This window comes from Triturus cristatus, chromosome 7 (assembly GCF_964204655.1).
Source record: "Triturus cristatus chromosome 7, aTriCri1.1, whole genome shotgun sequence".
Classification (NCBI taxonomy): Eukaryota; Metazoa; Chordata; class Amphibia; order Caudata; family Salamandridae; genus Triturus; species Triturus cristatus.
Genome location: NC_140590.1, coordinates 954,565,050 through 954,577,065, shown reverse-complemented (window position 1 = coordinate 954,577,065; position 12,016 = coordinate 954,565,050). Strand labels below are relative to the sequence as shown.

The 12,016-nt window shown below is 45.9% G+C and overlaps 1 protein-coding gene across 1 annotated transcript in view; it reads right to left on the bottom strand.

Annotated features, from left to right (window-relative positions):
• The window catches only part of SEC24A (SEC24 homolog A, COPII component), a 595,056-nt gene that overhangs the window by 250,473 nt on the left and 332,567 nt on the right, over positions 1 to 12,016 (bottom strand). Inside the window, exon 11 of the mRNA XM_085617984.1 lies at positions 8,349 to 8,467. Within this exon, the coding sequence (XP_085474110.1) occupies positions 8,349 to 8,467 (119 nt within the window). The remainder of the gene's footprint in view (positions 1 to 8,348; positions 8,468 to 12,016) is intronic.

The following is a 12,016-nucleotide window of genomic DNA, read 5'->3' as shown; positions in this document are numbered from 1 at the left end:
CAACTCCTGCATACTTACTCTACAGCAGATGGGCAGAACTCCTATCCACCTACTGCTGGATCCCAGGATACAGTCTGAACCAGCCATGTTCTGTATTTAGGAACCAGCCATGTTCTGTATTTAGGAATCAACTTGCCATACTCCCGCTGATTTGCGTGATGAAAATCTGGGCAACGCTTCAGACCCAGATCACGTTCTGGTCATTTTTGCTGCTATTAGTAATTGGCCGAGTGGCTTTGGTAAAGATGGTAGTATTGCCTCAAATCCTTCATTACTTCAATAATCTTTCTCTTCCTCTCCACATTCTTTTTTTAAACCATTGGACACATTCCTTGAAAACATTATTATGGGGAACAGGAAGGCGTCGTGTCTCACTTGTTACGCTGAGACTTCCAGTAGCAGAGGCAAGACTGGCCCTCCTGGAATTAGAACGTTATTACTATGTTGCATAACTGGAGTGGGTGGCTCAATGGTTCTCTGGCATTCCCTGTACGAGACACACAACTGATGGACGGAATGCATAACAAATCAAAACATTCACCCCCAGTCAAGAGATCTGGGTTAAATCCATCATTCTTTTGCTCACCATGCCACCCCAGTTTAGACCTGGCTATATGCAAATCAGTCTTGACCCTGTGCCTCATGGGAACAGTCCAGCCCGAACTGCTAAGCCAGGGCCTTCCTGGACCGGAAACAAGCATCCTAGGACCGGTTTCGGGGTTTCACCCCTCTACAGCCAGGATAGCTTGATTCCAGTGGCACAGTGAGCCCAGGACTCACGTCTGAGCATACCTGGCGCACTTAGGGCGAGAAAGCAAAAGACACACAATTGATGGACGGAATGCAGAACAAATCAAAATATTCACCCCCAGGCAAGAGATCTGGGTTAAATCCATCATTCTTTTGCTCACCATGCCACCCCAGTTTAGACCTGGCTATCTGCAAATCAGTCTTGACCCTGTGCCTAATGGGAACAGTCCAGCCCGAACTGCCAAGCCAGGGCCTTCCTGGACCGGAAACAAGCATCCTAGGACCGGTTTCGGGGTTTCACCCCTCTTCAGCCAGGATAGCTTGATTCCAGTGGCACAGTGAGCCCAGGGCTCACGTCTGAGCATACCTGGCGCACTTAGGGCGAGAAAGCAAAAGACACAGGCTCTCAATGGCAGAATTTCGGAATGGACTCTCGAACTATCTCCTATTCCCTTCCACTCGCCTAGACTCTCAGGGCTACCAGTCTGCTCCACGTGCCGATAGCCTGTCTTGCCAGGACTAATAGACTAACAAGCGCAGTGTCACCCTTTACTCCCGCCATCCCCCTACTAGGCCTATAGACGACTAAAGGGTGACTGAGATTAGGGCATCTTTTGGCAAAGGCTATCATGCCATAAGTCGTTACTTCTTTCAGACATCGCCCTGAAGAAGTCCTGTTTTTTTTTTAGGACGAAACGCGTTGGCTGTCTGTCTTTTAAAGAACTAAATAAAGGAAAAGATAAAATCTTGACCAGTGTACAACGACTATATGGATCCGTAGAGAATTATTATCCAAAGGACTCTGTTGAATATTGTTGCTAAGTGGTGCATCTCCAATTTTGTTTTGCTTTGATTGCCCCTGGTAACAGGGGAGTGCTCTTGGACAGGGGGCACCTTTGGAGCTTCTGCACACAAAAACTCATTTTTGTATTTGAATGATTTTATTTGGTGATTGTATTGGGATTGGTGCCTGACTGGCTGTTTGTTTGGTCCACTGTCCTCTTTGGTGTATTTTCGATCTACTTGCCGCTTATTTGTAGGTCCTGAAGGAGAGCCTTCCAATGAAACATCTGTGGTCAGAACGAACTCTTGAAGAGGGGAAAGGAATGTCAGCACCACAGAGATTGATGGAGGACTGCCACCATGGAAGTGCTTACCTCATGACCGGGGGGATCTGAATGATATCCTCAAATTATCTTGTTATCTGAAGCCATTGTCTGTCCAACTGCTCTTGAAAGGGCCTCATCCTTAGACGTGTGTGAGGCACCATGAGGATGGCAGATGACATCATGCGAAAAAAGGACTTGTGGCGACAGACAGACGAGAACTCTTTTGTATAGACTGTGAGCCAGAGATAGTATGGTTTTCTGTGGATAAGAATGCCTTGTTTTGGAGGGTTCTTCAGGAAGAGTTCCATATGCCACAGGCGCAATTCTATCGTTACCTACAGCTGCGTCATGCGCTGACTCCTAGCCTGCAGGACTTGGTGTCCATACCGGAGTTCAGTCCGGTTGAGGCGAAAGTTTTTATGGGGAACCTGCATGACAAAAAGATTTGGCGCATCTATAGGTCTATGGTTATACACTGCTCCCCTACATTACGGAAACTTCGGGGGGACTGGAGGAGGAGGATTGGACGGAGGCCCTGGCGTCACCGCGGGGGGTGGCCATAGCCATTCGTTTACGCCGCCTTGTCCAGTTCAAATACCTACACAGAGTGTACTACACTAGGACATGGTTGTGGCGGGCAGGAATGATTGCCTCGCCGGACTGTCTTCGTTGTGGACGGGCGGAAGGCACATTTATACACACTGTATGGCAATGCGTGGCATTGGACCGCTTCTGGAGGGGGTCTTTGCCTGTCTTTCAGAGGTGCTGGGGTGGGAACTTATCCGGGCACCAAAACTGGCGCTGCTGCATGTTATGGAGGGGGTAGGGGGGGGGGAATATATACAAACGTCATCTCCTGCTCCTGGGCCTAACTTTGGCAAAACGAGATATTGCCAGGACATGGAAGGCGGTGAGGGCTCCCTCGGTGGCGGCCTGGAAAAATGGTATAGAATTCTGCATGGGACTGGAACAGCCTATCTTCGTGTACAGGGGGTGCCTGCGTAAACACTATAGAATATGGAAGAGATGGGCGGAGTACAGAGGCCTCTGGCTAGACCCTCTGGTGGTGGAGGAGCCTACGCTGTTCAATTAAGACCGGAGGTGGGCCTATCGGGAGGAGTGGGCAGGAGCAAGGGGGGTGGTGGGCTTGGGAGTGCTCCTTTGGTGCTGCAGTGGGGGGGGGGATATGGACTAGTGCGACCTTGGGGAGGGGAAAGCATTTGGAGAGGGGTGGGGGTGTAGGGCAATGTAATTAAATGTCACTGTGTTGTGCTTGGTTGCTTATGGGGAAGGGGGGGAAAAAGGTCAGTTGCTGTAAGGTATGCCTTCTGTTTGATTTGGCGGGGGTCTCTGGAGGGCAGAGCTCTGCGACCTATATGCAAATTGACCAATAAAATCTGCTTAAAAAAAATAATATATAATTCAACTTGAAAAAAGCGTTCTGTTTATATGCACAATTTTAGATACCATTTCTCTGGGGCAGCTTATAGTAAAATGTGTGTGATGCATGCCAATATTAAAATTAAATAAATGAGGGCGAATCATGAGAATAGATTGGGGCCGCAATTCTTAAAGACACAAAAGTACACGCGTATGTATGTTGTGCATTGGTGCAGATTTACGACTTTCAGAAATTTGCAAACGTATGAATGGAAGGAATATGCTACTTACCAGTATGCATCTGTTCTTGGCATGTAGAGCTGCAGATCTACACACTATGCATAGATTGCCATCTGGTGTTGGGTCCGGATGTTTGCACTTCTTTTTGTCCTGGAAAGTCTTGGGAAGTCACGAGGTATGTGACTCCTCCTTAGGATCATAGCGCGCATGGGCATCGGCTCCATCCTCAGATTGTTTTTCACCAGCAGGGAAATGATGGAGCTTTGTAAGAAACCGGAAGATGCCCTTATATACCGTATCTAAATAAGATAATACTGGAACAGATAAAGGAAGCCGGGGAGGCGGGTGGGCGTGTGTAGATCTGCAGCTCTACATGCCAAGAACAAATGCATACTGGTAAGTAGCATATTCCGTTCAAGGCATATGAGCTGCAGATTACACACTATGCATAGATTGTATAGCAGTCCCACTCCATAGCGGTGGCCACTTGTATCTGTTGCAGTAGTCTGAAATAGGGTTTTGAGTACAGCTTGGCCCACACTGGCTTGTTGTTTGTATTGCACATCTACACAATAGTGTTTTGTGAACGTATGTGGTGTAGACCATGTAGCTGCTTTGCAGATGTCATCTAATGGAATGTTCCCTAAGAATGCCATAGAAGCCCCTATTTTTCTTGTAGAGTGGGCTTTAGGAGGAACAGTTAAAGTGCGTCTTGCTTTGTGGTAGCAAATTTGTATGCATTTAACAATCCATCTGGCTATCCCGGACTTCGATATGGGATTGCCTTTGTGTGGTGGTGAGAAAGACACGAAAAGTTGTTCGGTTTTTCGAAAAGGTTGTGTTCTTTCAATGTAATAGAGCAATGCTCTTTTAACATCTAAAGTATGAAGAGCTCTTTCTGCTCAGTCGTGGAGTAACTGGATAGTCACGTGAGTGTGATTAACACACTGGTTGTACGAGCTGGCTTTTATGAGCCAGTCGTCTAGGTATGGGAAGATGTGAATGTGTTGTCTTCTTAGATGGGCTGCGACTACTGCTAGGCACTTTGTGAATACCCGTGGTGCTGTTGTGACTCCGAAAGGGAGTACTTTGAATTGATAGTGCTGCGCGTCCACTACAAACCTGAGATATTTTCTGTGAGCAGCGTGTATGGGAATATGGAAATAGGCGTCCTTGAGATCTAAGGTGGCCAGGAAGTCACCCTGTGAAAGTAGAGGGAGGACTTGCTGAAGTGTGACCATGTGGAAGTGGTCTGAAAGTATGTACAGGTTTAGTGGCCTGAGGTCTAGAATAGGTATCAGAGAGCCATCCTTCTTTGGTATGAGAAAATACAGGGAGTCAACTCCCGTGTTTTGTTGGTGCAGGGGAACTAGTTCTATTGCACTTTTTTGTAGTAAGGAAATTACCTCTTGTTTGAGGAGTGACAAATGTTCTGCTGACATTGGACGCTGTTTGGGTGGAATGTTTGAGGGGGCGGTAGAGGTAAGTTCGAGACAGTAACCTGATTGCACTATTTGTTGCGCCCACCTGTCTGTGGTGATGTTGGTCCAGACAGGAAGGAACTGCTGTAGTCTTCCCCCGACAGGAGGGGAATGGTCCGGGGGAAGCAGAGATAAGTCATTGGGCAGGGGTGGAGGCAGAGCGGGTGTTGTTAGTCTTGCCTCTGCCCTTGTTATTGTTGCCTCGGTATCCTCCTCTGTGGTAACCTCTGGTGAAGGTGGATTGGGTGGGAGACATGTAGGAGGTGGATGGGGTATCAGACGAGTATCCCCTGGAGTTGCTCCTGTAGGATGAGCGACAAAAAGAACGTCTGGGAGCTTGCGATTGCAAGGCTCCCATTGATTTGGCTGTACCTGTGTCCTTTTTCATCTTCTCAAGGGACGCATCAACATTAGGGCCAAAAAGGTGTTGTTGGTCGAATGGTTGATTGAGCATAGAGCTTTACACCTCAAGTTTAAACCCGAAAATGCGTAGCCACGCGTGCCTGCGTAGAAGGACGCTTGTGTTCACTGCTCTGGATGTGGTATCTGCTACATCAAGAGCACACCAGATAGAGGTGTTGGTGATAACTTTAGCCTCTTGTATTAGGTCGTTGGCCTTATGTTTGTATTTGTCTGGGAGGTGTTGGAGTAAGGACTCTAACTCATCATAGTGAGCCCTCTTGTATCTGGCTAACAGGGCTTGAGTATTTGCGATGCGCCAAATATTAGCTGCCTGGGACGCTGTTCTTTTGCCAGAGGCGTCCAGGAGTTTAGACTCCTTGTCGGGCGGAGATGCATCACCGGTTGTCTGCGAATTAGCCCTTTTCCTAGCATTTGAGACCACCAAGAAGTCTAATGGAACAGGGCCCCTAATGTAAGCTGGGTCTGTAGGGGCAGCTTTGTATTTTTTCTCAATTCTAGGATTGATGATTCTAGTCCTGACAGGGTCTTTAAACACTTCCGTAGCGTGTTTAATCACCCCTTTGAGCATGGGTAAACTGGACGTGGACCTTTGGGTGGTGTCGAAAGTGTCCATTAAAAAATCGTCTTCAACCGGTTCTGTATGTAGGTCGACCCCGTGGTACTGGGCAGCCCGGTGTATACGCTGATTAAACCCCATGGTATCTTCTGGTGGGGAAGGCCTAGAGGGGTAGATGTTCTCTTGTGGGACATTAGGGACGTCAGGCGTATTATAGTCGGGTCAGGGGAGCCTGGTGGACTGGAGTCATCTAGTGGCATGTTGTTGTCACCGTCCCCTGTGTCATCATATGTGTCGTCGTCATCTACCGGTGTACGGGATGGCGTAGGAGAACGAGGTTGGGGAGGTGGAGGAGGTGGAGGAGGTGGTGGTGGTGGAGAAGGTACCCTAAGAGGTGATGTGGCTATATCCCTCTTTTTAGGTGGTGGAGCTGGTGCAGGCATGTCCAGTGGTCTTTTTCTGGAACTGAGAGTCAATTGACCGGTTTTAGGGTCTTTAGTTAAAGTTTTTTGTTGAGGGTCTGGTTAAAAAAGCTCTTCTGAAGAAGGTGGGGTGTTCGGTGTCAGCATCGAGGGCTTTTTCGGCACTGGCTGCAGAGCGGTTTTGGGCTTCGAGCCATGCGATTTGTCAGTGTCTGTGTGTTTCTTCGGTGTCGAAGCTTTTTTCGGCTCAGAGTGTTTTTTCGGTGCAGGGGAGTCACTTGTTGGAGTCTTTGGTGCCGAGGGCTTCAGGGTGGAAGTAGCGGTCGGCCCCGAGGATGGGTGCGGCTTGTTTTTCGGTGCCGATGATTGGGTTTGGGCACCGGTGGCAGGCAGACTCGAGCCCGAGTCGCCAGAAGGCATGGTAGGCTTCTTTGCCAGGCCCGAGGGCGGGGCATGGGAAGCAGTGTGTTGGTGTGCACCTGAGCCCGAACGCGAAGGTGTGACCGAAGCCTTTGTTGTTGTAGGGAGTGGGTCGTGTCGACGTCTTTACTTACGACCCATTGAGCTGGAGTCACTTCTTCGACGTCTGAGTCATTTGCTTCGGTGGCGCCGATTAGCTCTTCTTCAACCCGCTCCTCTGGCACATCGACGCCCTCTTGGAAGATGTCGTCGGGGATCGAACTCGATGAGCGAGCCATGGTCCTTCGAGCTCGTCGATCCCGGATGGTCTTCTTCGAGCGAAAGGAGGCACAAGCGGGACAGTCTCTGGCCTCGTGCTCGGGAGAGAGGCGGAGGTTACACACCTCATGCAGATCTGTGTGGGGAAACTTTGACCCACATCGAGGACACTTTTTGAAAGGCATCCTTTCCATGAGCCAGGCTCGGGTCAGCCCGAAGGCCTTCTTTGACGACCGGAATCGAAGACTGGTAGAGATGTGCGCCGATTAGGGTTCGCGTTCGAGACAATACCGTCGAAAGGGTGAAGGATTGCATGTCGAAACAATAAATCGGTAACAGTTCCGAACTGGAGCACAAGAAACACATCCGAACCCGAGGGCGGAAAAAACAATCTGAGGATGGAGCCGATGCCCATGCGCACTATGATCCTAAGGAGGAGTCACATACCTTGTGACTTCCAAAGACTTTCCAGGAAAAAACAAGTGCAAACATCCGGACCCAACACCAGATGGCGATCTATGCATAGTGTGTAATCTGCAGCTCATATGCCTCGAACATTCTATTTTTATGAATTTTGTTTTCACATGAGCAAATATATATTGTTACATGTTAGAATCCTAGCAGGTCTACGTAGTCTGTCATCCTTCTGGGGTTGATAAAATGAGTACCAGTGAGGTGGTAATTAAAACATCTGTTATTTCAGCACCAAGAGACCTTATGGTGAACGTACACTTTACAAATACATGTGATGTTATATTTGTTTGTGAGAAAGTCTGCTGAACAATTGCAAATGTACTTTTTCTACACTCCCTTTTTCCCCAACTTGGGAAAAGTTATTTTCATGGCCTTGCCACGAGTATTGTTCCGACATTTTCTAGTGTGGGAAAAGAGAGACTTACCTTGATAAATACCCTTAAACATGCAAGTTAGTTTTTTAATGCTGGAACTTCTTGCATAGATTTGCAGAAATGTGGCTAAATCGGACGCTTGCTATATTTCAAATCATGACCTAGTATGAGCACAATCAGAGAGGCTGCCACACATAATTTGCTACCTCACTGCACAGCATCAAAAGGGACAAGTGGATTTTTGAACAGGGCCAGTAGATTTCTAAATTATTGCACCCTTCGGGTAAGTACATATTTTATAAAATTCCCCACCACTGTTGCACATGGATAGTATAGAGCATGAAGTGGTGAGGATGCAATACATTTACCATTTTATATCTCTTTTCAACACAGTCAGCTTTCCTAAAACAGCACTGCTATAAATCGATCTAGAGATATTCAAGAAAAGGTGCTGTACATACCTTCAATATCTGAAACTATCAACATCTGAGGTTGGGAAAGACCTTCTTGTAAACTGTAGAAATGGATTGTGCTGTCAAATGTTATAAAGCCAATTTTTGTTCTACTGTTGCCAGGAAGTCTAAAATGAAACATTATAATGAAAGGTATCAATACAGAAAAAGCAATTACCATGATACTAGGAAAAATGTTATGTTCTTCAAATTAATAAGAAGAAGACCCAGTTAACACTCAACACATACTTTTCAGCACTGACTTAAGGAAGACACTTTGGGGGGAAGGGGGGGGGGGGGGGGGGAGGGGGGAAATCTTTAAATGTCTTTTACATGACTATGTAAGATGACTGTGACCGCCTTATTCTTGTACAGCCTACTTTGCACCAAGGGAAATGACACAACAAATATAAGTTCTCAATTTTGGGTACTGCCTTTGGTACAGCTTCAGCTTACTGGAACCCTGAATCATGCTGAGCTAGCATGCGGGTCTATTATATACAACCACCGGCCCTTTATTATGGTTTAAGCCTTCGTAAAGGCACAGTGGAGCCAGCATCCTGCACAAGAATATACACAAGAGCCTACCCACAACATTACAATACGAATGCTTGTGCCCAGGAGGACTCGCAGTCTGGGAAGGACTGGTGTGAATGACCCGGCACTCCCTACAATAAAAAGCATTTTCATCCATTTAATACGGTAGTACACCCCAATGTCATTACTGCTGTTGCCCAAATTACAATGCATACAAAAGTATGTAGAACTAGAACATGTTCTTCACCTACAGTCATTCACAGGGTCTTTAATAAAGAACTTCTATGATAATGCCACAATCGAAAATAAGTCCTTTTGATCGCTCAACAATGATCGCTGTCAGATATTTTGATCTATGAAAGACTAGTTATTTTCCTCTTCAATCAGTTCTTCGTTTCCATGGCAAGTGAATTTTTCATTTTCTGTTACATACAGTCTTTCCCCCAAGTTTCCTTGTTCTGTGGACAACCATATCAAATCACAAAAGCAGGGCTGACACATCTAGGGAGTATAACTCCAGACACCTATGAGCAATTATTAAATGTCTTATGCTTCAAACGGAAAGCTTCACATTTTTAGAAAAAATGTTTGGACCTTTCTCTAGGACACGGATTTGCTTGCACCTTTATTTACGCCTACCACGATTAAATGTGAAAAATACTAAATGTAATGTCATCACCAAGTCCCGAAAATAAATCAACCTCCTTGTCTAAGTAAACCACAGGTCTCATTACGGTTTCCATGAATGTTTAAGCTGAGTTGGTGACAGACCAAGGTTGAATAATGAATCTGTGTCCACATGGTTCTCTAAAAACCTTATATACTTCTGGTTCTAGCTAGAGTGCAGTCTTTTCTTAGTATATTGACCCCTTATACCTTCTGTTTGTTATAAATGCACAGTAGATAAAGTCAATGGTCACTCATGTTCATTCACTTGTGACATCTGTTTATTGGAATAGTGAAGTCAGATTTGTTTTAATACTTCTCAAGCACTGCTTGGATAAAAAGAAAACATGATATTGCTTCATAAGTTTCAGGAGTAGTATAATGGAAGTAAACATTTGTCCTGCACTCTTTCACAGGCCAAAGGAATAATTTAGAATAACAAAGTGAATCCAGACTATCTACTGGTAAATGAGTCCAAGACTCCGTACAAACTGTCACATACAACCCCCTAACCTCATATGGGTCACATGCTTCACTCAAGGTTAAAATGTAAAACTCAAAACATAGTTCAATAATAAAGAAGGAAAATGCTACTTACCCAGTATGCATCTGTTCTTGGCATATAGAGCTGTAGAGTCATATGCTGAGCATAGATCGCCATCTAGTGTTTGGTCTGGATGTTTGCACTTTGTTTTTCTTCGAAGAAGTCTTTCAAGTTACGAGGAAGGTGACTTCTCCTTTCGGTGATAGTGAGCATGGGCATCGACTCCATTGTTAGATCGTTTTCCCGCAGAGGGTGATAATGGAGTTAATGAAAGTAGTAAAAGGAGATGTCCATAAATGCATGTATCTAAATAAGATATTACTGCAACAGGTATAGGTACCCGGGGAGGCGGGTGGGCGCATATGACTGAACAGCTCTATATGCCAAGAACAGATGCATACTGGGTAAGTAGCATTTTCCGTTCGAGGCTTATGAGCTGTAGATCATATGCTGTGCATTGACTATATAGCAGTTATCTCCCAAAGCGGTGGCTAACCTGTGTCTGTTGCAGTGGTCGGAAATACTGCCTGGCCCACTCTAGCTTGTTGTTTTGCTAACACATCTACACAATAGTGTTTTGTGAGTGTGTGAGGTGTAGACCATGTTGCAGCTTTCCATATGTCATCTATAGGTATATTCCCTAAGAATGACAGAAGCTCCAAGCTTGCGTATAGAGCGTGCTCTAGGGGGGGAACTATTAACGTTTGTTTTGCTTTAGCATAGCATATTTGAATGCACTTGACTATTCACCTTGCAATACCTGATTTTGATATGGGACTGCCTTTCGTGTGGCGGAGCAAAAGCATCAAAAAGTTGATTTGTGTTATGGAAAGGTTTTGTCCTTTCTATGTAATAAAGCAATGCGCTCTTCACATACAATGTGAGTAGGGCACATTCTGCCACTAAATCTGGTTGAGGGAAGAACACAGGCAACTCAACAGGAAGGAAATTAGGATTAGTCCAAAGAACCACTTTATTTTGGTGCATTTGTAAAAAAGGTTCTTCTATAGTTAATGCCTGAAGCTCACCCACTCTTCTGAGTGATGTGATAGCAACGAGGAAAGCAACTTTCCATGTAAGAAATTGCAGTTCACATTTGTGCTCAAAGGGTGGACCCATTAGTATGGGGAGAACAATGTTGAGATTCCACACTGGAGCTGGTGGACGTCTCGGGGGAAAGACTCTTTTGAGTCCCTCCATAAAGGCTTTGATGACTGGCACTCTAAAAAGAGATAGATGTTGTCTATTCTGGAGATATGCAGCTATCGCAGCCAAAATTAAACGTATGGATGTGTACGCTAAATTGGAATGTTGTAGATATAGCAGATAATGTTTTGTACAGAAGCATCAAGCCGGTTGATGATGTTGTTATTACAGTATCAAAACCAAAGGAAATGATGGACGGAGTGTTGAACATTGCAAGCACTCACCCCCAGTCAACTGATCTGGGTTTAATCCATCACCATTCTTTAGCCCACTCTGCCACCCCAGTTCAGACATGGCCATATGCAAATCAGTCTGACCCTGTGCCTCATGGGAACAGTCCAGCCCGAACTGCCAAGCCATGTCTTCCCTGGACCGGAAACAAGCTTCCTAGGACCGGTTTCTGGCATTTCAGCCGTCTTCAGCCAGGCTTGCTTGAATCCAGTGGCAAAGTTTGCATATGGCTATGTCTGAACTGGGGTGGCAGAGTGGGCTAAAGAACGGTGATGGATTAAACCCAGATCAGTTGACTGGGGGTGAGTGCTTGCAATGTTCAACACTCCGTCCATCATTCCCTTTGGTTTTGCTTTGTTATTACAGTATATCACAAACCGCTTCCACTTTGCTGCATAGCAGGCTCTTGTGGTAGGACGTCTAGCCTCTTTGATTATATTCATGCAGTCTGGCGGTAGATTAAGATAGCCAAACTCTAAGACTTCAGGAGCCA